The sequence below is a fragment of the Microcebus murinus genome, chromosome 28, assembly GCF_040939455.1.
Source record: "Microcebus murinus isolate Inina chromosome 28, M.murinus_Inina_mat1.0, whole genome shotgun sequence".
Taxonomy (NCBI): domain Eukaryota; kingdom Metazoa; phylum Chordata; class Mammalia; order Primates; family Cheirogaleidae; genus Microcebus; species Microcebus murinus.
In genome coordinates, this window is record NC_134131.1 from 5,265,135 (window position 1) to 5,292,762 (window position 27,628).

Genomic DNA, 27,628 nt, shown 5'->3' on the forward strand with positions numbered 1-27,628 from the left:
AGTAGCTGGGACTACAGGCATGCGCCACCATGCCCGGCTAATTTTTTCTTTATACTTTTAGTTGGCCAATTAATTTCTTTCTATTTTTAGTAGAGATGGGGGGGGTCTCGCTCTTGCTCAGGCTGGTTTCGAACTCCTGACCTTGAGCGATCTAAACATGAGATCTTGCAAACTATAAGGTTTCTCTCCATTGATATCGGTGGTGAGCACTTTCTACAAACCAGAACAAACGATATTTGCAGAAAGGATTCATCACCTTGATCCCTGGAAAGGAGACAGGGACACATAGGGGCCGTGACCCAGGAGATAAACATGTTTATTGTTACGGCTCTTTGGGTTGCCATGGGTGAAGCGATGCACATAAAACCTGTAGTGCTTGCCTGGAATGTTGTTATTATTACAGGCTCCTGTAGCCAATCAGACTGCTTTTTAAGCTGTGCTTAAAAGTCATTAGCTAAAAAATGTTTTTAAAACTCTTGCTATAATTAGGTGGCAAGTGCCTGCGGGTGTGTAATTGTCGGGGTGCGGGAGTAGGCTTTGAGAGGAGCTAGTTAAAGCCCAAGGGGCCTGCAGGTAGCTCTGCCCGCAGGACATTTCCGGGAGGGTGAGCCCAGGCAGCTTCCTCAAGGGGTGGAAAACTGAGCTCACATCTTTACAAGTGAGATTGAGGCGAGAGCAGAGGTCTATAGAAGGGGCAAATCCGACAGGAGCCAAAAGAGAACTCTCGGTAGAAAGATGAGTTTGCACGAATGTGCTTGGGTTCCAGGGAACAAAACTCCACTCAGGCCAGCTGAGTGAGGGCAGATGCTGTCAGAGGCCAGGGGCAGTTTGATGACCACATGGGTTGGGTCAATCCAGGCTTCGTGAGAAGTGGCCATAGGAAGCAGCCAAGAGCCAGAGTGATTTCTTCATCCTCAGAGACCTCCTGGTCGCTGTCATCTTTTTGTTTGTTTCTTTGTTTGGAGACAGAGTCTGTTGCCCGGGCTACAGTGCCGTGGCATCATCATAGCTCACTGCAACCTCAAACTCCTGGGCTCAAGCGATCCTCCCGCCTCAGCCTCCTGAGTAGCTGGAACTACAGGCATGTGCCACCATGCCCAGCCTGGTCCCTGTCATCTTTGCTTCTTGCCATGCCCATCTGAGTCCATTCTGTCTCTCAGACAGCATTCTTGGTTTGCCCACAACCCAACCTGATTGCCAACCCCAAGTCACTCCAACCTCACAAGTCCACAACCAGTGATGATGGAGTTCCTCTGTTTCCTGCTTGAAATTCTTGACTTAACAGAGACTGGCCAAGCCCACCTGTGACTCAGTTTCTCTTTGGATTTCAAGACCTGTCTTGATCTACTCATCAAGGACTAGAGGAGAATGGTCATATGGCATTTTCGCTCCCAAACATGACCACATGGGTCTGTTTCTTCTTCAGGGGAAATTTCTAGAAAAGTGGGCTGTGTGGAGGGAAGGCAATGGAACGAGCCAAGCAAGGCAGGGCATGCGGCCAGAGGAGAAGCAGCAGAGTTCTGCCAAAGGGGAGAGAGAAGAGCTGGAATGCTTGTGGGACAGCCATAGAGTGGCACTTGGCTGTGTGACACTAGGGGGTCAGCAGGGAGTCACTCAGAGCAGGACTCGTTGTCACAGGGACAAGTCTCTTCAATGGCCCCACGAGGGCCCGATTCCCATCCTGCCCGGGATACTGGCCCCCTGCCCTTGCGCATGCTACCACGTCATGTACTCAGCGCACCGAAAGCCCGGCGACAGGCAGGCAGCCGCCTGTGCAGCGGGGTTGGCAGGCCCGGTTGTTGGATATCGGGGCTGTTCCGGGAAACTGCTAACAAATCACTGTTTGGGGAATCTGGGACGATCATGGGCGGTGACATAAAGCACAAGGGAAAAGGATAGCAGTTGTAGGGTCTGCGTGAGACGGGGTTGTGTCTGCTTCGTGTCTTCCACAGTGCTCAGTGCTCAGTGCTTTCAGTGGAGTCGGTCTTCAGAAGTGTTGCTTGGTTGAATGAAATGGAATTAAGAGGACGGTGCAAGGGTGTGAAATGCATGGGAGAGAAAGAGACCACAGCCAGGAAAATGAGAGAAAAGGGAAATGGGGACAGAAAGGAGAGGAAGAAAGCAACAGCAAGAGAAAAAAGATGCATGCGGTAGAAGGTATAAGGCTCATTTCATTCATTCATTCAGCAGATTTTTTTTTTGAGACAGAGTCTCACTCTGTTGCCCAGGCTAGAGTGAGTGCCGTGGCGTCAGCCTCGCTCACAGCAACCTCAATCTCCTGGGCTCAAGCGATCCTCCTGCCTCAGCCTCCCGAGTAGCTGGGACTACAGGCATGCACCACCATGCCCGGCTAATTTTTTCTATATATATTAGTTGGCCAATTAATTTCTTCCTATTTATAGTAGAGACGGGGGTCTCGCTCTTGCTCAGGCTGGTTTCGAACTCCTGACCTTGAGCGATCCTCCTGCCTCGGCCTCCCAGAGTGTTAGAATTACAGGTGTGAGCCACCTCGCCCGGCCTCAGCAGATATTTTTTAAGCACCTGCTGTGTACCAGCCACGGGGCTCGGTGCCAGGGCCATGACATCAGATGAGACCAAGTGTCTGTTTTCACAAGACCACCTTTTATTGAAAGAGGTAGACTCCCGAAGGATAATATTAATAACTAGACTGTTCAAAATCACAAAGTGTGATGAATGCTATGAAGGAAACAAATGAGGGATTGAGAAAGAGACCAGCAAGGCTGGAAGGAGAACAGAGCTTGCTTGGATTGTGCAATCAGAGAAGTCTCTTTGGAAGAATTAATTGCCCTTTTCTGGAGCAAGATATATTCTGGAGGAAGGAAGAAGGGAATGCCAGGAAAGTGCAGTTCCAGGATGGGACGTTTAGAAAAAAAAACAAAAACAATTACTAGTGCAAATCAAACAGCCTCCATTCTGTTGCTACAGAGTAGCAAGCAAGTAGCAAACCTATATTGCCATGAAATTAAAAATGATCAGGCAAGCCAGGCGTGGTGGCTCATGCCTATCATCCCAGCATTTTGGGAGGCTTGAGTCAGGAGGATTGCTTAAGGCCAGGAGTTAGAGACCAGGCTGGGCAACATAGCAAGATCCCGTCTCTACTAAAAAAAATAAACTAGCCAGGTGTGATGGCGCATGCCTGTAGTCCCAGCTACTTGGGAGGCTGAGGTGAGAGGATCTTTCAAGCTCAGGAGTTCGAGGCTGCAGTGAGCTCTGATCACACCACTGCACTCTACCCAGAGTGACAGAGTGAGACCCTGCCTCTTAAAAATAAATTTTTTAATGGGCAGGCATAAACTATTTCATAATTGTAGAGACCCCAAGAGTATGAAATAATCAGAAATGTAAGGAGTCATCAATTGGCACAGTGCTTTGCAAGGAGTCAGGAGTCTGTAGAAGAAACTGTAGACTCCTAAAAGTATCACTGAGGCATTTTAGACTCATGGATAATCAGTGAATGAGCTTCTTTATATATGTAAAATTGAGAGAAATATAGCAAATACCAAAGGTTTGAAGATAGGCTGGCTTGAAAAAAATTATTTTTAAATGAATTGTAGTTGTTCGAGGTTTCAAGGATTTTAAAACTGTTCATTGTCATTTTTCCTCAGCGGTGGGAAAAACAACCTAAGCATTTCACTGTGCTCTCTTTTTTAAACTTGAGGGGTTTTTATATATTTTTAGTTGGCCAATTAATTTCTTTCTATTTTTAGTAGAGACGGGGGTCTCGCTCTTGCTCAGGCTGGTCTCGAACTCCTGACCTTGAGGGATCCTCCCACTTCGGCCCCGCAGAGTGCTAGGATTACAGGCGTGAGCCACCACGCCCGGCCCTAAACTTCAGGTTTTGACAGCCCTGAGAATCATGTTTAAAATAGATCCATCTCAGAACAGGTTATTGATCACAGCCAAATAACTAACGCTGTTAGCCCACTCTCCACACTCTGATGGTCACAGTAGGTTTTCCGCCCCAGCCACGCCGTGACTTCCCTCTCCGCCTCCTCCCCCCATTCACATAGTGGAGATTTCAAAGGGTGACCCATGAGAAATTTGTCTGTGAGTCTGTTTCTTCTGTTACTTTTAATTGCCCACTGGTTACTTCCTGTCTTTGGGTAATGACGCCCCGTTTTCTTTAGGGAAATTACTCTCCCCCCATTGCCTGCAGTCTTAGAGCCCTGCACTCCCAGGACTCTTGCTAACCCAGTAAGATGATTGTTTCCTATGAAGGTAACAAATGAGGGATTGAGAAAGAGACCAGCAAGGCTGGAAGAAGAGAAGAGCTTGCTTGGATTGTGTAATCAGAGAAGTCTCTTTGGAAGAATTAATTGCTCTTTCCTGGAGCAAGGTATATTCTGGAGGAAGGAAGAAGGGAATGCCAGGAAAGTGCAGTTCCAAGATGGGACGTTTAAAAAAAAAAAACAATTACTAGTGCAATCAAACAGCCTCCATTCTGTTGATACAGGGTAGCAAGCAAGTAGCAAACCTATATTGCCATGAAATTAAAAATGATCAGGCAAGCCAGGCGTGGTGGCTCATGCCTATCATCCCAGCATTTTGGGAGGCTTGAGTCAGGAGGATTGCTTAAGGCCAGGAGTTAGAGACCAGCCTGGGCAACATAGCAAGATCCTGTCTCTACTAAAAAAAAATAAAAAATAGCCGGTGTGATGGTGCATGTCTGTAGTTGCAGCTACTTGGGAGGCTGAGGTGAGAGGATCTTTCAAGCTCAGAAATGAGACCCTGTCTCTTAAAAATTATTTTTTTTAATGGTGGGGCATAAACTATTTCATAATTTTAGAGACCCCAAGAGTATGAAATAATTAGAAATGTAAGGAGTCATCAATTGGCACAATGCTTTGCAAAGAGTCAGGAGGCTGTGGAAGAAACTGTAGACCCCTAAAGGTATCACTAAGGCATTGCAGACTCATAGATGATCAGTGAATGAGCTTCTTCATATATGTAAAATTGAGAGAACCATAGCAAAGACCAAAGGTCTTAAGATAGATTGGCTTGAAAAAATATTGGGAACTGAAGTCTGAGAGCCCAAGAGCAGAAAGTGGCCACGCTGGTTTACGGTGGCAGCAATGTTGGCAAGCTGACATTCATTAATTCCCATTGCCCGGACCCCGGGAGCTGCACCAGCTTCATCTCTGCTTTTATGACCTATTCCATCTCCTTTCGAAACAAAAAAAAATCTCTTTCTTTTTTTGCTTCTCAAACTAGAACCAAAGTTGGTTACATGCAATCTAATATAGATTTCTATTTCTTGAATATTTAGGTGAAAGCAATGTATTTATTTGACAATATTTCCCTTGTTATCTTCTCCTTTGAAGAGATCACCTTTGCCCCAGCAAAACTAAGACGGCTCATCCTTTCTAAAATGCACGCTGATTTCCAAACCTTTTACCACCATCAGGCCATTGTTTCTGACTGTCAGAATTCCAGCTTTACGAAAAGTCTGAGATTCAGTGAAACTTCCTCTCATCTCACCTCCCGGGCATGAACTCTCCTTTCTGGGACCCCTGATGCAATGTGTTCACTTTGACCACACTGTGTTTTATGCCATCTCCCTTATGACAGTATAAATTCCCCTTTATATCCAGCGCCCCCAATGCCTCACAATCATGTGGCGAATGAATAATTATTCCACTTTTATGCTCAGTCTATTTTGTGTTTCTTGTTCTAGAAAATTCGGAGGGGCAGATGTAAAAATGTGAATTGAATTCTGTCTGGAATCCCGTGTGCTATTTTAAGTTTGACAACTGGAGTTCTTAGCTGGTCTTTAGGAGGTCTACAGATCCCTGATCTTGGAAGCAAATGTTCTTTCTATGTACCCAGTTGTGTTTTCCCAAAGTCGGGGTGTGAAGCTTTCATTAGATTCTCAGGGAGATCTGCGCCCCCTAAAAGGCTAAGAGTAACAGGCTACCTGCATGTCTAAAAAGCAAGTGGAGTAAAACATTGATCGCAGGGATACCATTTACACACCAGAAATGATGCGAAGCTCATTCAATTGTCTTGTTTTTCCCTGCCAGCAACTCAGTGCGGTGGCTCCTGTTGTAACAATAACTATGATAATGACAGTCATTACAGTTTCCATTTATTATGTGCTTTCTACATGCCAACCCCCATTCCAACCACGTACATAAAACTCAAATTTAATACTCCTTTAAATCCTATTGGACAGGTAATATTTGCAATTTTCCCCTAGTTTCCAGATGACGAAACTGAGGCACATAAAAGTTACGTAATTTATTTGAGTTTAGTCAACTAGTGACCAATCTTATATTCAAACCCAGTGAGTTGACTACAGAGCTCGCTGTCTTCGCCACTCTGCTGTTAAGTCACAGCTAACACACGGCAAGGCTGGGGTTCAAACCTGGATCATTTCACTTCTCTTCACTGCTTCTAAATTGAGGTCGAATGTTTCAGTAACTCACCAACGTTGCAGAGCTGGGGAAGGGTAGAAGCCAAATTGGAACCTAGGGACGTCTGATTCCACAGCCCATGCCTTTTGTATGTGTCTCCTGCCCTGGGCTCAGTCCCCTAAGGAGGTTGCAAAGAGAGAAATGATTTTCTTTTATAGTCGGTTCTTAAACTACTTGGAAAGTGACAAAAACCATCATCACTGGTGTAAAGTCCTTGAAGGGCCGGGCGCGGTGGCTCACGCCTGTAATCCTAGCACTCTGGGAGGCTGAGGCGGACGAATTGCTCAAGGTCAGGAGTTCAAAACCAGCCTGAGCAAGAGCAAGACCCTGTCCCCACTATAAATAGAAAGAAATTCTTTTTATTAAAAATTAAAAAAATATTACCATTGAAGACTTTTTATTAAAAATTTTAAAAAAAGAAAGAAATTACTTGGCCAACTAATATATATAGAAAAAATTAGCTGGCCATGGTGGTGCATGCCTGTAGCCCCAGCTACTCGGGAGGCTGAGGCAGGAGGATCGCTTGAGCCCAGGAGTTGGAGGTTGCTGTTGGAGGAGGCTAATGCCACGGCACTCACTCTAGCCTGGGCAACAAAGCGAGACTCTGTTCAAAAAAAATAAAAATAAAAAAATAAAGTCCTTGAAGGCAGAGACTGGACTCTTATATTATTTGCTTTGCCCCTACATACAACAGGCATCTGATAAACATTTGTTGATTCAACCCATCAGTATATTGACAAAATAGAGAAGGGCTCTGGGACAGTTTTTTTTATTTTTCCAGCTGGGGACTATAGCAGATGCTTACACAGTGCAACGTAAATGCCCAGGCGGGCATCACAAATGAGCGACGTAACCCATGAGTGACAAAGGGAAGAACCTGGGCTGTGGCCAGCACGGTTCAAAAGCACTTTCGTAGATTTTCATTCATTAATCCTCGCATCTACCCTCTGCGCTGAAGTGCAGGAAGGCCACACAGCTGACAGAGGAGTCGTGATCCAAGTCTAGGTAGGGTGGCTTGGGCACCACTATTCTATCCCAGGTGGGGACGATGTATGTGCGGGTGTGGAAGTACGCGCCAGTAGGAGGGACGTCATGGTGGGATGGCGTTCTCCTGAGAAAAGGAGGATGTCACGGTGTGCTGTGAACAATTAGGAGTTTGCCAGAGAGTGCCTCGATGTCACGGGTCCGTGATAGATGGGACCGGGGACACATCCGGCACAGTCTGCCCCACGGGATGTGTGGTCATCTCTTCGTGCTTTGCTTTCCATCTTCTAACTCTGTGTGAGTAATGTCCAAGCAGCGACCCTTCCCGTGGGAAGAGAATGCCATGCACCCAAGGGACAAGCGCGTCTGGAAGTTGCTTTTCCCATAGTGGCATGTAATTGACGTACCGTGATCCTTCTGTGCACTCTTTCTCGGGGCCTTTCCCGTGATCAGTGACACACGTTTGCAGAGAGCTTTGATCCACCCTCCTCCCACCCCAGCCCTGAGTGACATCAAGCTGAGGAGCCAGGAAGCTAGTGGGTCAGGAACTTGTTGCTAATTGTATAATCCTGGTTCACCAAAGGGAAGCTCTCCGAATCCCACAGGATTACGGCAGTTTCTCAACATCAGCGCTACTACCCTGGCAGGGGACTGTCCTGTTCCTCGTAGGATGTTTAGAGCATCGCTGGTCCCTTTAGGATATTTACAGCACCTGCTAGGCCGGGCGCCGTGGCTCACACCTGTCATCCTAGCACTCTGGGAGGCTGAGGCTGGTGGATCGCTCAAGGTCAGGAGTTCAAGACCAGCCTGAGCAAGAGCGAAGACCCAGTCTCTACTAAAAATAGAAAGAAATTCATTGGCCAACTAAAAATATCTAGAAAAAATTGGCCGGACATGGTGGTGTATACCTGCAGTCCCAGCTACTCGGGAGGCTGAGGCAGGAGGATCACTTGAGCCCAGGAGTTGGAGGTTGCTGTGAGCGAGGCTGATGCCACGGCACTCTAGCCCAGGTAACAGAGTGAGACCCTGTCTCAAAAAAAAAAAAAAAAAACCAGAGCACCTGCTAGATGCTGGTAGCAGCCCCCCGTCCCCCCATTATTGGTATAACAACCAACAATGTCTCCCTCCAAATGTTGCCAAATAGCCCCGGGGAGATGGGGAGAGGGCAAAATCCGCCCTGGTTAAGAACTACTTCTTTAGAGATAAACATGTATGTACACACATGTGCACACATATAGCCACAGTGCATAGAGTTACCTTGGCATAGGGTTTGGGGAGTTTTTTGTTTGTTTTTTGCTTTTTGCTTTGGTTTTTTTCCCTTTGCTGTTGTAATTGGGGCATTTTTTATCATTTCCCTTTTGTTTTGTTTTTATTTGCTTGTTTTAAACCTGAGGAGTCTTTGTATATTTTTGGGGTCTGTCCATTTCACAAAACCATTCCAAAGAATTGATTGCAACTGCTAACACTATTGAACACTACAGTGTAGTTGACAGTCTACAAATCATTTTACCTGTATGTTTAAAATGTAGTCATCCAAATAAGATGAAAATCCTGTTATTTCCATTTTACAGAAGAAACTGAAGTACAGGGAAGTTAAGTTACTAGACCTAGAGTTCCTTGGTTTTGAGTGAGTAAGAGAGTTGAGATTGACCCAAGCTATCTGATGCCTGTGTTTGCCTTCTTGTGCAAGATGCTATGCTGGGCCAGGCGCGGTGGCTCATGCCTGTCATCCTAGCACTCTGGGAGGCCGAGGTGGGTGGATTGCTCAAGGTCAGGAGTTCGAGACCAGCCTGAGCAAGAGCCAGACCCCGTCTCTACCAAAATTATAAAGAAATTAATTGGCCAACTAAAAATATATAGAAAAAATGAGCCGGGCATGGTGGCGCATGCCTGTAGTGCCAGCTACTCGGGAGGCTGAGGCAGGAGGATCGCTTGAGCCCAGGATTTGGAGGTTGCTGTGAGCGAGGCTGACGCCACGCACTCTAGCTGAGGCAACAGAGTGAGACTCTGTCTCAACAACAACAACAAAAAGGATGCTATACTGCCTTGCTTCCTTCGGTGGATGAAACCTACATCATCGCTGTGTCCCTTCAATTCTTGACCCCAGAATTTTGACAAGTGTGATGCAGTCTGGCCCGTGACTCACTGTCACACTCCTGCATGTTGCAATCATATGCCGTGTACAGTTAATAGAAAGGGTAGTTGAACTGCCAGGCACGCAGGTGGCAGCTGGCGCTGACGGTGGACACATGTCTTTCTCTTGTCCCCACCAGAGTGTCTCTATGTGTTCCCCTGCCAGTGGAACTACCGCCCCGACCACTGCATGTACGGAAGCAACTGCAAAGAGGCCGAGCGGGAAGGCGTGTCCGTCCTGCATGGCAACCGGGGCGTCTACCACGACGACAAGCAGCCGACCTTCAAAGCTCTCTACGAAGCGGTGCGGGACGTAAGTTTGGCAGACACGTGCTCATCAGCGTGAGACAGCAGTGCAGGCACTTGGTCATCGGTCTCTTCGAAGGCCACACATTCCCAAAGCATTGAGTCATACCAGTTCTCCCCAACCTCAGTCACTCAGTACTGGTGTATTTCACATTAGATTGAGATTGCTAGGGGAAACCAGCAACGGGTACTTTTATAGAGTACCCTTTTGAAACCATAATTTAAGACATAAAGCAGGGGTTAGCAAACTTGGGCCAAATCTGCCCTGCTGCCTATTTTTGTAAGATATGTGGTCTGACTGGGTGTGGTGGCTCCCACCTGTAATCCTAGCACTTTGGGAGGCTGATGCTAGAGGATCGCTTGAGGCCAGGAGTTCGAGAATAGCCTGAGCAACATAGCGAGACTCCATCTCTACAAAAAATAGAAAAATTCACTGGGCATGGTGGTGCACACCTGTAGTCCCAGCTACTCGGGAGGCTGAGGTGGGAGGATAGCTTGAGTCCCAGACTTTGAGGTTGCAGTGAGCTATGGTGATGCCACTGTACTCCAACCGGGATGACAGAGTGAAGCCTTTGTCTCAAAAAAATAAATAAAATAAAAAATAAATGTGAGCTAAGAATGGTTTTTACATTTTTAAATAGATGGAAAAATATTAAAAGAAGAATAATATGTCATGACATGAAAAAACTGTATGAAATTCAAATTTCAGCATTCATAAATAAAGCCTAATTGGGACAGAGTGCCACCCATTCATTTATGATTGTTTATGGCTGCTTTAATGCTATAACGACAGAGATGATTAGTTGTGACAGAGACCATATGGCCCACAAACTCTAAAATATTTACTATCTAATCTTTTTTTTTTTTTTTTTGAGAGAGAGAGTCTCACTCTGTTGCCTGGGCTAGAGTGCCCTGGCGTCAGCCTAGCTCACAGCAACCTCAAACTCCTGGGCTCAAGCGATCCTCCTGCCTCAGCCTCCCGAGTAGCTGGGACTACAGGCATGCACCACCATGCCCGGCTAATTTTTTCTCTACATATTTTTAGTTGGTCAGTTAATTTCTTTCTATTTTTAGTAGAGATGGGAGTCTCGCTCTTGTTCAGGCTGGTTTCAAACTCCTGACCTTGAGCGATCCTCCTGCCTTGGCCTCCCAGAGTGTTAGGATTACAGGCATGAGCCACCACGCCCGGCCCTATCTAATCTTTTACAGAAAAAGTTGCCAACCCCTGACATCAATAGGTAGACTTTATTAGTTTTATTTTTTCCTAAGGATCCAGGAACCCTCAGGGCTTCACAAACAGGCTTTGGCAACAGTGAAGTCGGGGGTGAATCCCAAGACATAGTAATTTTGCAAATGTGCATTTGCTAGGGAGAGTCCCAGAGGATTTCAACTCTGGAATTCCCAGAGTTCTGTGCAGGGAAAGATTTTAGCATGCATCTAAGCACACTTCCTTCTTCTCCCATATTTCCTATTATTTGGTTTTGAAAGGCCGGGTGATTTAATTGTGCAGAAAATTTGTTCTGTGCTTAACGATACCCTCACGTCTAGATATGGAAACCCCGACTCCAGGGCAAACCCATGCAGGAGTGCAAGTGGAAGTTAAATAAGTGTGCAGCAGCTGTGTGTCCCTCAGAGCCACTCTCGGGTTTCTTTTGTCATCTGTCAGCCCCGATTTGGATTGAGCAATTGCGTCTCTTGAGTTACAACCTATCTTGTTTGTTTTCTGGGTGGGGAATCAGAAACAGGGCTGAATAATTTCCTTTTCTTTTTCTTTGTTGTTGTTGTTGTTGCCCAGGCTGGAGTGCAGTGACTCAGTCATAGCTCACTGGAGCCTTGAACTCCTGGGCTCAAAGAATCCTCCCACCTCAGCTTTCCAAGGAGCTGGGACTACAGGTGCACGTCACCACACCTGGCTAGTTTTTTTCTGTTGTTTTTTTTTTTTTTCCTTTAGAGACATCGTCTTGCTATGTTGCCCAGGCTGGTCTCAAACTTCTGGCCTCAAGCAATCCTCCAGCCTTGGCCTCCAAAAGTGCTGGGGTTACAGCCATGAGCCACTGCACCTAGCCAATTTTGTTTCATAAATGATTCTGTATAATGCACTTAATAATGTTCCTAAGTTGGGCCTAAAAATACAGTTTTCATTCAGGCATTTCAATCAGTAAAATCACTAACCCCAACCCGCAACGTGAGTAAATACATAAAAGATGCATTATATTTCCTTATCTTCTATAATGCTGTGCACCATCATGTAGTGGCTCAGAGCTTGGCTTTGGGCCTGAACAAACCTGGGTTCAAATCCCAAATTTGCTCTGGGAGGCCAAGGCAGGAGGATCGCTCAAGGTCAGGAGTTCAAGACCAGCCTGAGCAAGAGTGAGAGCCTGTCTCTACTAAAAATAGAAAGAAATTAATTGACCAACTAAAAATTAGCCGGGCATGGTGGTGCATGCCAGTAGTTCCAGCTACTCGAGAGGCTGAGGCAGGAGGATCGCTTGAGTCCAGGAGTTTGAGGTTGCTGTCAGCTAGGCTCACAACACAGCACTCTAGCCCAGGCAACAGAGTGAGACTGTCTCAAAAAAATTTTTAAAAATTAAAAATAAAAATCCCAAATTTGTCACTTTCTGATGATGAAGTCGTTAACTGTGCTCTTACCTTCCTGGGCCTCAGTTTCCTCATCCTGGAACCAGAGATAATAATGTTATCTACTTCCTAAAAGTGTTATGAGAATTGAATAAAATGACAGTCATTAAACTTTTAGTACAGCACCTGTCTTACCGTTGTGCTCAATAATTAGTAGAAGTTGTTTTGATGATACCATTTCACATTTCTCTCTTTCTCTAGCTTGCTCACATTTTCTCACTTGCTCATGGTCTCTTCCTGTTTATACGTATTTTTCTCTGTGTGTGTGTATATATTTTTTCTCTTTCTCCCTTCATCTCTTTCTTTAGTTACATACAGCAGGGAGGGTTTTATGACTTGGCACAAGTGAGGAGCACACCAGGGACAGTTCCCAAAGCAGTGTGTCCCCTCCAACAAGGGACTTGGGCTGGTTTTATAGTCAGAGGGTAAAAACGAAGTGTGATCTGATAGAATCCTGCTACCTAAGAAAGATAAAAAAGTCTTTTGTGTGAAAAAAAGAGAGTGAATATAAAAAATAAAAAAAGAGGAAAAAAATATATATAAAAAAAAAAAAGAAAATGATAGAACCTTGCAAAGGGGTGACGCCAGGAAACATCCTCTGGCTGTATGTTGCCATGTGACGTCAGGGCTGAATCTGATTGGATGCTGGATCCCACCTTGTGGTGTCCACCTCTTAATTCAGTCCCCACTCTTTGACAGCAGCATTTAGGTTCCGCCCATGGTTGCAAGCTTGGTTCATCTGGGCATGCTCAGGTTATGTGACCTTCAACCTGGGCATCCATGGCAACTGAAAAACACCTCGCAGCTCTATGGCATAATAGTTAAGCCAGATTGGTCTAGTTAGGTTACAGAAAAGAAGTCCTCTGAGATAGTGAAAGGTGGAAAGATATCAAAAGAGCAGGGTATGAGTCCAGCGGCCCCGGGTGGGGAGGAGTGTTCGCTAGTTGGGGTCATGGGGAAGGGCTGGGTGAGGCTGAGACAGGGTCAGATGGAGGCAGCTCTGGGGAGATCTGGGGAAGACCCCGCTAAGCAGAAGGAACAATCAGGGCAAAGTCCCAAAGGCAGGGATTGGATTCGGTATGCCCAAAGGACGAGGTCACAGGTGACAAGAATGAGGAGATAAGAGGAGAGAGGAGGAGCTGAGAGGAGAAGGGTCCAGGTCACCTTGAGCCTTTAGAACAAGGGGGGATTTGGAACCTTATTCTAATGGCATGGAAGCCCCTGTGGCAGAGTGATAGGCTGGGACTGATGCTTCAAAAACATCACCTTGGCAACGTGTAGCAGAGAGGTGCGAGAGTGAAAACACAGGGTCATTTGTGAGACTGATTGCAGCTTTTGAGCAATGGGAAGAGGGAGGGAGTGGCCATGTTTGTGATGTATTGTCGAGAAGTGTACAGGACTTGCTGATGGATTAGATGAAGGATGTGGGGGAAAGAGAGGAACCAAGGGTGACTCCAAGGTTTTGACCTGTTCTGTTCCCCTTGATGGGGATAGAGTGGTGAAAAGGACAGATTCAGACCTGGCCTCAAGGTGTTTATCAATGGTTTAAATTGCATCTCAAGGTGAGGAGTGGCCTGTAATCCTAGCTCTTTGAGAGGCAGAGGTGGGAGGATCACTTGAGGCCAGTAGTTCCAGACCAGCTTGGCAACATAGTGAAACTCTGTCTCTACAAAAATTTAAAAAATTAGCCAGGTGCGGTATTATGCACCTGTAGACCCAACAGCTTGGGAGGCTGGGGCGGGAGGATCACTGAGCCCAGGAGTTTGAGGTTGCAGTGAACTATGGTTGTACCACTGCACTTTAACCTGGGAGACAAAGCTGCATGACCCTGTCTCTTAAAAACAATTGCACAATGAAAAAAAATTGTCCCAAACCTCTTGGACAGAACATTCTTGCATTATATAATGCATAATCTTCTGGGTAGAAATTGACATTTCCAATAAACGTGCTTAAGCAATATTTCCGATGAACTTTAAAGAGATTAAGACTTGTTCTAAGAAACCAGACATCCCCCACCCATTCTGTCATCAGAAAGAGTGTGCTGACTTTTAACCATTCTTCTCTCCCTTTTTTTTCTTTCTAGTCTTTTCATATAAAATGTCCTTGTCAAGAATGGATCTTTGGCTTGATCTACTAACAGCCTTTTCACTTTCAATAAGATTGTAATAGAACTTTGACACATGCTCATAACTAAGTGGTCTGAATGATTTATTTTGAAAAATATTGCTCATGGACAAATTCCATGAGCAAACAAGAGAATTTTAAAAATAGATGAACAACCTCAAAGACCCAATATCAAGTGGGAAATAAACAACCACCAATATTTGGTCCCCGAATTGTTAAAGTTCATTGCTAATAAATTGCACGAGTAAATGCTAAACTCTGGGCTTTATGAGATCACCATAGACACACCCTACAGTTTCTGCATCCAGATTGCCTCAGGCAGGGCTCAGAGCCTCACACCTGTAATCCCAGCACTTTGGGAGGCTGAGGCAGAAGGATTGCTTGAGCCCAAGAATTTGAGAACAACCTGGACAACATAGCAAGACCCTATCTCTACAAAAAATTTAAAAATAAAATTAGCAGAGGCCAAGCATGGTGGCTCATGCCTGTAATCCTAACACTCTGGGAGGCTGAGGCCGGTGGATTGCTCAAGGTCAGGAGTTCGAAACCAGCCTGCTCGAGACCCCGTCTCTACTAAAAATAGAAAGAAATTAATTGACCATCTAAAAATATATACACAAAAAATCAGCCGGGCATGGTGGCGCATGCCTGTAGTCCCAGCTACTCGGGAGGCTGAGGCAGGAGGATCGCTTGAGCCCAGTAGATCAAGGATGCTGCAAGCTAGGCTGATGCCATGGCACTTACTCTAGCCTGGGCAATAAAGTGAGACTCTGTCTCAAAAATAAATAAATAAAATAAAATTAGCAGAGTGTGGTGGTGCACGCCTGTACTCCTAGCTAGTTGGGAGGCTGAGGCAGGAGGATCACTTGAACCCGGGAGTTTGAGGTTACAATGAGCCATAATTGTGCCACTGCACTCTAGCCTGGGCAACAGAACAAGACCCTGTCTCTTAAAAAAAAAATGATAAAAATAAAGAAAGAAAATAAAATAAATATGTAAATTTTAAAAATGGAAAAAGATTGCTGCAAAGGCAAAAAATATGAAGAATTCAGTGTTTTGTTGTAGTAGATGTCAATTGAGTATCTATCTGCTAGAGTCTTCCTTCCACTCAGCATGAGCATGCTATATATATAGACTTATCCTGTCCGTAAAGATATGCTTTGATTTAAAAAAAAAATTTTTTTTTTGAGACAGAGTCTTTGTTTCCCAGGCTAGAGTGAGTGCTGTGGCCTCAGCCTAGCTCACAGCAACCTCAAACTCCTGGGCTCAAGGGATCCTCCTGCCTCAGCCTCCCAAGTAGCTGGGACCACAGGCATGCGCCACCATGCCCGGCTAATTTTTTTTTTTTTTGTATATACATATTTTTTTAGTTGGTTGATTAAGTTCTTTCTATTTTTGGTAGAGACAGGGTCTCGCTCAGGCTGGCTTCAAACTCCTGACCTCGAGCGATCTGCCTGCCTCAGCCTCCCAGAATGCTAGGATCACAGGCGTGAGCCACCGCGCCCGGCCTGATTTTAAAATTTAAGAGCCTTAAGGACCCAAGTAAATCTTTTTCTTTTCTTTTTTTTAAAGAAGTAAAGAAGCTGAGGTCCAGACATGTTAAATGATTGCCTGGGTTTGCACGAGCTGAGTCAGGATTTGAACTTAGATCCCAAGGGCTTGTTTAAGAACACAGAATCCCACGCCTGGGTGCTTACAGTAAATGCTGTGTCATTTCTCAGTAAAAGTGATTTGCATTTAAAATGGAATTTCAGTAACTAACGTAAGCTTTTTCCTTTTTTTTTTTTGTATCTTTCAGTTTCCCTTTCAAGACAATCTCTTTCAATCTATGTACTACCCCCTTCAGCTGAAGTTTCTAGAGACCGTGCACACTTTATGTGGGCGAATCCCACAAGTTTTTCTGAAGCAGATCGAGAAAACAATGAAAAGGGCTTATGAGAGACACGTCATCATCCGTGTCGGCCCCAACCAGATGCACTGAATAATTTGTCTTGTTGCAAATCAATGGGGTGTCTTCATGATCAAGGAAATATTCATCTTTAAGCTGCCTGGATCTTTCTGTGTGACTATTTTAATGGTGCTCCGTGACTGTTGAGTTTAAAACGCCTTGTTAAATTTTGCTAAATGAGTTGCCCTTATAAGGGAATATGCTTTACTTTGTTTGTTTCCTAAATGCTATTTATCTCTGTTTAAAAACAAACAAACAAAACAATGGGCACAACACCAGCTACTGGGAAGGCTGAGGCAGGAAGATGGCTTGAGGCCACAAGTTTAAGTCCAGCCTAGGCAACTGAGGCAGAATGAGACCCTACTTCTGAAAAAAAAAAAAACACATGATTATGCACTTAACCTTGTTCAAGCAGATCGAGCCAGCTGTGAAAAGGAACTTTTCTGAGCCTTCCAATTCCTGTTAAGTGTCTGAGACCATTTATTTCAGTGGCATCTGAGATGTTATATATATTTATCTAGCATTCCTGGGTCAGTTTCTATGCAATTGGCTCTCCCACACGTTGGTTATCAAAGTGATATGTACTTATGAAGCAAACTTGTAGAAAATGTGGGCCTTCTTGATTGATCATGGCTGAGAACACAATAAAAAAGGGAAAGAGAGAGAAAATATGGGCCATTGGAACCAAATCAAGATTAGATTAGTCATAATCTTACCAACCAGTGGAAACAATTGTTACCATTTTAATGTAGTTCCTTCTAGCATTTTTTTTCCTACTTTTGTATTTTCCGTTTAGATATGGCTATCTAAAACATAAAACAGGTCGCCTCAATAAAAGCCAGCCCTTTTGTTGAGATTTTTTTTTATGTAGGAGACTAAAAAAAAGTTAGACGAGTTGATTATGTTTACATCATTTTATTTAAAATTCATCTGAGAGAAGCATTCAGATTTCAGCTAACTGGACAGTGTTAAAGGATCAAGCATGTATCTGGAGGTGTATCTCAAGAAAAATTGGATATGTGGAGGACTAAATCATAAGAAATTTCTATGCAACAGCGGTTTCTGAAAGGAAATTCAGTAATTATATTAAACCCACGGGGCCTCTTTAGCAAGAGTTGTGATTTTGTGTTTACCCACAAAGACATTTGATCTCTCAAAAGTCAATAGTGTGGTCTTCTCTCTTCTTTCAACTTTTGGGCAATGGGTGGAAATCAAAGGCCAACTTCAAATTTAATGCATCCGATATAAATATTAATAGCTCAGCTGATTCCATTGGCAAGAAAATTCAGCTTCCTGATAGCCTTAGAAAGTTCTCTTTAAACTTTTCCCTGGGGTTACCCAGCTGTAAGACAGGGAACCTTGTAGATCTTATCACCTAGCTACAGTGAGGAAATTCTATATTCTGTTTCGATTGATCCCTAGTTGCTCCTATCGCTGGTATCAGCGCAGGGACGTTTTGCATAATGCTTTATTTATCTCAAATGACTTCTGCATAAATGATCTCCTTGATGTTTGCAACAGCCTGGTGAATTTAGTAGGGGCCTGTATCACCTTTATAAGGTAAATAAGAAAATTGTAACACAAAGAAATGAATATACCCAATAGAATTGCTGTTCTATAAGACACGCAGTTCTTTGTAAGATGCATCCTCTTATACAGAGAAATTTTTGGAAATAAGAATATTAAATACCTTTTGTCAAATATAGAAAGTGATCTGAAAGTATAAAGTGAAAAATATTATCTTGCTAATGTAAATGTGTTATTATATATTGGAATCCAGTAGGAAGTCAGGTGCTATATCAGCAGAAAAAGTCTTACGTTGAAAAAGCATATGAAAATCTCAGCACCACACAGAAATATATAAATATCCATCATTATTGGTATGTAGCATCATTATGTAGTAACTAATTTAAATCTAAAATGTTAGGGTAATACCCCATACTTTCCTTCTGACCATTTGTGTGGCCTGTGGTTTGTCATTTTTGTTAAGGAGACTGCCATTATGATGTGAAACTCTTATTTTTGATGTTATATTTTATGTTTCCTCATTTCGCCACTAGAGGTGACATAATTCGTTATTTTACAACTTTAGTACCAGCCTTCCATCTCTAATCTGGGCACATAGGATATGGAGCAATTCTGAACTGTCTTTTACGCAGGGGAAAATGCATCCTATATACCTACAAATAGAGTTTTAGTGAAAAACGTCAGGATGTGAACATAATTTCCTGACTTCCATACTAGTTTTTTTTCCTAATTCTTCAGAATGGCCAGTAAAACTCAAAAATGTCACTCAGATTTGTTGATGGCTCACAAACCAAAAGAAGTTCCTTTCCTCTTTTAGCTAGTAAAACAAAATATCTGCTGTAAAGATTTCAAATATAACAATGCCTCATTTTTTTTCATGAGAGTCAGCTTTCAACTACGGGTGCTGGTATGTACATCAAGAAGAAAGTTCCCAGCAAAGGGAAGTTTAGAACCCTAGGACATTATACCCTGATGAATTATGAGACAGTGAAAACCTTAGAAACTGGTATGGTTTTCTCCCTTGGAATTCTTGTGTTGTATCCTGAAATTTTAGTTGAGTTTGGTAGAGAATTTAGAAAAAAAAATTTGCTCTTCCAATCCCTGCTGCCTGAAAGTGCTAATTATTTTCTATAGCTAGGATATTGCCATGTGGCAATATGTTCTCTGCCTTTGATAGTTCCCAGAAAACTACATTAACACCTTTGAAATCTGGGAGCCACAAATTTTAATTCAGTGGACTTCTAGAACATTCGATCTTTGGTCTGAAGTTCGCCAAACGTTGTGTTGCCTGTGTGGCATTTTGCATTCATACTGGGAAGAATGTGAGCTGCTTTTTCCCCCCTGTTCTGCCCTCTGTTCTCTGTTCTCTCCTCTCTTTCCTCCTTTACTCGTTTCTTTGCACATTCTGTTTAATGCACACGACTGTGGTGTTCCATTGGAGAATGAGAGAGGGCACTTCTAATAGCAAAACGTGACAGTGTTTTTGTGTGCCTTGAGATTGAGGCTTCGGACAGCAGAGTCACTAGAAATGCTGACAGTATTTTCCTTGCTGAGTTTTTCCCTAATACAGATCTCAGAAATCATGACTTGTGTTGAAAATTCCAATCTTTAAAAGATGAACTGGCTACAAAATTGATTTAAGTTTTTCTGCCACTTCCAAATTGATAACTTAGCATTTTCGATACAATGCTCCAAGCTTTCCTATTTGTATCAAATCTCTATTTCATAGTTAGTGTTTCCCTTGCAAATTGCTGTTAACTTTTACTGAATTTAGTATTGAAAGGCATACTGATATGGACTCAGAGGTCTGAGAGTATTTCTTTCATTGCAATTATGGTGTTCAGGGCCGGGTGCGGTGGCTCACGCCTATAATCCTAGCACTCTGGGAGGCCGAGGCGGGCGGATTGCTAGAGGTCAGGAGTTCGAAACCAGCCTGAGCAAGAGCGAGACCCCGTCTCTACTATAAATAGAAAGAAATTAATTCATCAACTAATATATAAAAAAAAAATTAGCCGGGCATGGTGGTGCATGCCTGTAGTCCCAGCTACTCGGGAGGCTGAGGCAGGAGGATTGCTTGAGCCCAGGAATTTGAGGTTGCTGTGAGCTAGGCTGACGCCACGGCACTCACTCTAGCCTGGACAACAAAGTGAGACTCTGTTTCAAAAAAAAAAAAAAAAAAATTATGGTGTTCATATGTAAAAACAAGCAAATCAAGCCACAGGAAACATTATCTACAGTGGGTGAATACAAAATAATGATTTGAGGACAAAATAATCACCCAACCCACCCTGAAAACAGGACAACATTTATACAAATTTAGATTTATGTATAAATATTACCAGGTATACATTTCATGTTTGATAAACCAAAATGAACATCATTTCATGTCTGAATTCAGAAATATGTTGAGTTACATGTGAGCACAAGTCATTATATTCTCATTTAATAGAATGGAAGGGAATCTTAAGATTGTCCGTTTCTCTCCAACCTTTCCTATTCCTCTTTTTCATTTTTGCCTTTCCCTTTCTGTTTATCATGTAGCATTCTGAGGAGTGCTAAGAAGCCTGGCTTTCGTGGCAGAATGACAGAACTTAGGGGATTCCTGTGCAGGCAGATGCAAGTTCTAATCCTTAGATCCAACCTTATGTTAAGAGTTTTCCAGAATAAAAAGAAAAAACAATCAACGCAACACACACCCTCACACACACACACCACACTGTGCCTTTAAAAGGGACAGCCAAAGTGTGTTGTACCTGTGAATTGAAGAATTGTGGATAGTCAAACCGTAGGTCAGATCATTTCTCAGTTGCATTGCTGTTATTTCAAACCGATGTGATTTCTCTGCTAAAGATGCAGAGAGCTTTGTCCTAGTTTTTGTTCTTCACAGGTCAAAAGTGGAAATATCCTCTTGAGCCTTCAAGATAAAGTGCTTGTGTTTGTGTCACCATATGCATAAACATGTAAGAATCAGCTGCAATTTCCGCTTCATCAGTTTTACACGTTCATGTTGTCACTGAAAAAGTGCACCCCTTGTTTATAGCTCCCAAGGAGACCCCGAATGCATTTTTTATGTTGGAAAACTTCTTTTTGTGTGTGTGTAATTTTTCTTTGCTAAGAAATAAGCATTAAAAAGAATACTCCCAAAGAAAAAGGATTTATTACAACAAATGAAAAGGAACACAATTATTATGATTTAATTACTGTCTTGTCTTTTTAAATGCCAACTCCTGTTTTACCTTTTTTTAAATTAAAAGCTCAAAACATGTCTTTTGGTATTATTTTGAAGGTGTGTTTCTTTTCCTTTTTAAGGTTTCAAGTTTAAAATGTTATGATTGGTAGCATTTAAGTTATTACAACTAGTTAAGAAGCATTTGGCTTAGTAAGTAGCTTAGTTTATTTTAAACAGTCATTAAACTTTTGCCTGGTTTATAAAAATGCCATATTATAAATGATGTTATTTTTTTTAAATGATGTTTTGCGTTTGAGATAGAATGAACAAAGTTGGGAGAACGTACATTGGTTTCCTCGTGTTCCTACATTTTATTTAGCAAAATCGAGCCTGACTTTTTAGTTGAGTACACATATCAAAAATAATTGTACTGACCGGGCACAGTGGCTCACACCTGTAATCCTAACACTCTGGGAGGCCAAGGCGGGAGATCGCTCAAGGTCAGGAGTTTGAGACCAGCCTGAGCAAGAGCAAGACTCCGTCTCTACTAAAAATAGAAAGAAATTAATTGGCCAACTAAAAATATATAGAAAAAATTAGCCGGGCATGGTGGTGCATGCCTGTAGTCCCAGCTACTCGGGAGGCTGAGGCAGGAGGATCGCTTGAGCCCAGGAGTCTGAGGTTGCTGTGAGCGAGGCTGTCGCCATGGCACTCTAGCCTGGGCAACAGAGACTCTGATTTCACTTGTTCATTTAACAAACATTGACCAACGTTCCAGGCTCATATGAATACCTGGGGTGGGGCGAGGGTTGAAGGTAAGTGGAGAATGTGACAACATGCTCATAAATATGTGTATTTCTACATATTTTAAAAAATATGCACTCTAGCCAGGGCAACAGAGTGAGACTCCATCTCAAAAAAGAAAAAAAAAAAAAAGGTAAGTTCTGTATTCAGACAAACTTGGACTCAGATGCCAGCTCTATAAGTTTAGTAGCTGTGTGACCTTGTAGAAATATCTTAACCTCTCTGTGCCTTAAATAACAGACATTACAAATGAGATGTAAATAAGACTCTTAGCATAATGCTGAGTCAAAGCATTATTTTTAAAGCATGCCTTGTTACCATGTCTTTACAAAAAAAAAAAAAAAATTAAGCAGGCATGCCTGTAGTCCCAGCTACTCGGGTGGCCAAGGTGGGAGGATCGCTTGAGCCCAGGAGTTCAAGGTTGCAGTGAGCTGTGATTGCACCACTGCACTGGGTGACAGAGCAAGGCCCTGTCTCTAAAAAAATAAAAATATCCAGCAGTGCTTAGCAACCTAGGTAGACTGCTGGAAAAATAAAAATAAAAAAGTAAAAGTAAAAGCATGCCTTACTATTGCTTCTATTACTCTTAGTGTGGAAATAGCAAAATCTGAGTGAATTTAAGGAAAACATGAAATTTCAAAAATTTTTAAAATGACTTGTGTCCCCAAACTCCACTAAATAAATGGCTAATGGATTTTTCAAAGCATATGAGATTTTAGTCTACCATGATGTCAAATGTTTACTTGCCAGAGGGTCCATACGCAGAAGTTCTGCCTTCCTTATCTTTCAGAGGAACTTAGGTGGGAAAGTTCGAGAATCTCTGGCTGCAATAGTTCTACCATTCCCAGTGCAATCCTGTTTCCATTTGCTTCCATATCAAGTCCTGTAGTTAGAACACAGCTCAAAAGTAGCCTCTCCTCTGTCATCACAATCTCCTAATATTTCCCTTCCTTCTCCTTCATGGTTCCATTAAGTCATAAATGTTACCAACATCCAGCCCCTGCCTTATCCCAGAGTCCTGGCCATTATCCTTGTTTCTTTCCTCTCCATGATTTCGTCATCACTAAATTGTCACTTTGCCACTAAAGCACCCCACCCCCAGTACCAATTTCTGTAGTAGCTAAAATCCTTTGAGTCGCCGGTGACAGCAAATGTAACTCTAACTTGTACAGAAACAAAAAGAGCAACCAGAAAAAGATGTCTCACGCCTGTGATCCCAGCACTGTGGGGAGGCTGAGGCAGGAGGATCACTTGATCCCAGTAATTTGAGGTCGCAGTGAGCTATGAAGATGCCACTGCACTCCAGCCCAGATGATGGAGCAACTCCTGGCCTCAATCGATCCTCCTGCCTCGGCCTCCCAAAGTGCTAAGATCATAGGCATGAGCCACCACGCCTGGCTTTACTTCCACAATCTATTCTTTATGGCTCTGTGGGGGACATTTGTAGGATTTTGGCTGCCTAAAAACCACCCCACTCCTGGTACCAATTTTTTTTTTGTCACATCCTAGTCACTTAGTATGTATGATACCCATTTCTGTAGTACTTAAAACTCTTTAGATTGTAAGTAATAGAAAACACAACTCGAGCTAGTACAGAAAAAGAAGAGAGAATGGAGATCGTCTTGTGTAAGCGAAAAGTCCAGAAATAGCTGCAAATCTAAAGGCTCAAATGAGGCCAAAGGAAATGTATCATCTCAACAATGCTTTCTTTTTAATATATATATACTTTATTGAAAACCACCCATCCTTCCAGGATTCCATTCATAAAATTTCCACATCATTTTAATAGAATCATTCTATCTTTGGAAGAATACATGGTTTCCATGTTCAGCTGAAAAAATTTTGCCAGCCTGGGTCAAAATATCAAGAAAATTGTTCCCCTGGTGTTTGTCTTAAAACAACTGTCATATATCTTTTTCCCCTCATTGAGAACTACTGGTAACCGAATAAAGCCCTCATACCGGAAATAATCAGCAATCTAATGAATGAATTATGACTATGAATGAATAGCCATAAATTTGATCTGTTGGACAGGAGTACTTTACTAATTCCTCAGCCCCACAGTCCCCATACATTCCTAGAGGTGACAGTCAAAATCGCAAGTGTGGGTGCATCTTCTACCCTCGTATGGGCTCTGTGTCATATATATGATGTACAGGCTATGACTATAAGGACACTCCCGGGAATGCCCGTGCCTGTCTCTTTACTGAGCATTTAGGGTTTATCAAAACAATAGCATTTCTTTTTTCTTTTTTTTTTTTTTTCCAAAATTACTCTTTTGGATCAAGTGACAAAGCAAGTCTCAATGCCATATTAGGAAATCGGATTCTTCTTCATATAAGTTATGGTTATTAGAAATAATGGCAAGCACACAGAGTTGAAGGAAAAATAAAAGGACTGATACTGGCTTTGGTGTATTAAGTATTTAAAACTTGATAGTTGTTTATGACAGCTACCCCGATATTCTGCTATTGTTTGCAGTGTCTGGTGTTTTTTTTGTTTTGTTTTGTTTTTTTTTGAGACAGAGTCTCGCTTTGTTGCCCAGGCTAGAGTGAGTACCGTGGCATCAGCCTTGCTCACAGCAACCTCAAACTCCTGGGCTCAAGCAATCCTCCTGCCTCAGCCTCCCGAGTAGCTGGGACTACAGGCATGCACCACCACGCCCGGCTAATTTTTTCTATATATATTAGTTGGCCAATTAATTTCTTTCTATTTATAGTAGAGACGGGGTCTCACTCTTGCTCAGGCTGGTCTCGAACTCCTGACCTCGAGCGATCCTCCCGCCTCGGCCTCCCAGAGTGCTGGGATCACAGGCATGAGCCACTGCACCTGGCCTGTCTGGTGGTTTTAAACATAAAACTAAGAAGACGTGTTTAAAAGAGAGGAAATTTAGATAAAGTCAAGAGCCAATTAAGAAAACAGTCGGTGTGCAGTGTTGGAATTTAAGTGTCTTAAGGTTTCTATCTCTTAATTTAGACCTCACTGGTTTTCTGGCTGGTGGCCAGCATAGCATGCCCTGTCTTATTCCCTTAACACGGATTATTCCTGTGCATGCCAGGCTCCCTTCCGCCACTGCAGCCTGCCCTGCTTGCCTACAGGCAGGCTAAAACTGCAGGAAAATTAGCACGTCCTGGAGCAGCCCCCAAACGTCCACTGAGAGAGGTCGGCAAATCTATAACCCAGTTCCCTCTTCTCTTGGTAGGGTCACTGTTAGTTCTGTTCCAGAATCTCCCAGTGGGAGGAAGCTCAACTTGCCCACAGTACTGTAACTTCCTTCACAGTGCATCGACCGGCCTCTTTGCCTTCCTTGTCTCCATCCTCCACGCTTACGCCGGTGTTGCCTTGGATTTGGCCACCAGGTAAACTACTGGCACTGAAATCTTTGTCTCATCATCTGCAATTGGTTAATTTTTGCATGTGAGTAGAAAATGGAATTTTAATAATACCTAAACTGTATTTTTTTTTTTTGCTAATTATGAGAATAATTTTCCTCCTCCTGCTTCTCTTTCATTTCTGTTTGCATTGGAGAAAATTTGAATTATGTTAACTCTCTGCACAAAATATTTGGAATTTAGCATTCCAAGTTTTCTCCCGTCATTGGATTTTCTTAGCTATTTTTTTTTGTTACATAATCAAGGTTTATAATAATATTTATCTTTCAGTTTGCAGCATGGCTATTATTTTAATAGTATTATGAATGATAATATAGCTGGGTGATTTATTTTTAACGCCAAAGATCCCCAAATGCTTTGAATTTTATTATCTCTTCCGTTTTTAAGGTATATATTTTAAATGCATTGTATTGTAGACTATGGTTCTTATTTATTTTTCTTTTTGCTTTTTTTTTTGCATTTCTGACTTGTGTTTAGTTAATCATTAATACTTTTATATAACTTTATTAAGACATAATTGAAATACAATAAATTACTTACATTTTAAAGGTATGATTTGATTAATAAGGGCTTCTGTATGATCCTTTAAAACCATCTCCACATTCAAGATGACAAATATCTCCATCGTTCCCAAAACACTCTTCACGCCCCTTTAATTCTTTGTTTTCTCCACCCACGTTCCCAGCTAACAACTTGTGTGCTTTCCAGTTGCAATGCATGACTTTGCATGTTTCCGAACTTTATATAAATGGAACCATACAGTCTGCATTATTTTTGCCTGGTTTCTTTCACTTGAGTGGCATGTGCACCATCTGGGGGATGGTCATGATGGAGACTCAGACTTTTGGGGGGAGGGGGGGAAATGGGCATTTATTGAAACCTTAAAATCTGTATCCCCATAATATGCCGAAATAAAAAAAAAAAAAAGAAAAGAAATGCTAGGAACCAAGTAGATTCCAGAAGTGCTGGAAACCCAAAGCAAAATGAATTCCTAGCATATGAGAGTAAAACTGCTAAAAACCAAAGAGAAAGAAAAATCTTAAAGGCAACTAGGAAAAAAGCAAAACAAAACCTTCAAACAAGGAACAATAAGACTGGGAATTGACTTCTCAATAGAATGGACAGAAGCTGGAAGACAGTGGAATGGCATCTTCAAAATGCTGAAAGAAAAGTACTCTTTTTTTTTTTTTTTTTTTTTTTTTGAGACAGAGTCTCGCTTTGTTGTCCAGGCTAGAGTGAGTGCCATGGCATCAGCCTAGCTCACAGCAACCTCAAACTCCTGGGCTCAAGCAATCCTTCTGCCTCAGCCTCCCGAGTAGCTGGGACTACAGGCATGAGCCACCATGCCCGGCTAATTTTTTATATATATATATCAGTTGGCCAATTAGTTTCTTTCTATTTATAGTAGAGACGGGGTCTCGCTCTTGCTCAGGTTGGTTTTGAACTCCTGACCTTGAGCAATCCGCCCGCCTCGGCCTCCCAAGAGCTAGGATTACAGGCGTGAGCCACCGCGCCCGGCCAGAAAAGTACTCTTAATATGGAAAACTATACCCACAAATTAATGTGGAAAACAGTCAATTGTACCAATTTGTCACTGCCGGGCCTGCACGAAAGGAAATGCTAAGGGAAATTGCCATCATCTTGCTGTATAACTTATGATAGAGAAGAAGCATCTTTCGTGTGGTTTGTTGAATTGCCATATTTCTTTTTTTTTTTTTTAATTTTTTTTTAACTCACCTGTCTGAGAAGATATCCATATTTCTTTTTATGTTTGAGTCAGCTTCCAAATATCTTATGACATATCTTTAAAGGATTCTTTCACGTGAAAAAAAAAATATATTTGTGAACAAGTCTTTGTCCGAACATATGTTTCCATTTCTCTTGGGTAAAAATTAGTACCGGAATGGGTGAGTAGTATGGTAGGTATATGTTTGGCTTTTTAAGAAACTGCTACACTGTTTTCCAAATTGATTGTGCTATTCATATTCCCACCAGTTGTTCCAGTTGCTCCACATCCTTGGCAAGATCATGTACACAGTCTTTTCTAATTTTAGCCAATGTAATGAGTGTGAAGTGGTATCTCGTTGTGGTTTTAGGTTGCGTTTTCCTAGTGACATGAACATCCTTTCATTTGTTTATTTGATATTCATATGTCTTCATTGGTGATAGG

At 42.6% G+C, this 27,628-nt stretch overlaps 1 protein-coding gene across 1 annotated transcript in view; it reads left to right on the top strand.

Moving 5' to 3' along the window:
* The window catches only part of GXYLT2 (glucoside xylosyltransferase 2), a 67,083-nt gene extending 45,554 nt beyond the window's left edge, over nt 1-21,529 (top strand). The window contains exons 5-6 of the mRNA XM_012787412.3: nt 9,692-9,864; nt 16,417-21,529. Of these exons, the coding sequence (XP_012642866.3) occupies nt 9,692-9,864; nt 16,417-16,599 (356 nt within the window). The 3' untranslated portion in view covers nt 16,600-21,529. The remainder of the gene's footprint in view (nt 1-9,691; nt 9,865-16,416) is intronic.
* Nucleotides 21,530-27,628: the final 6,099 nt, after the last annotated feature.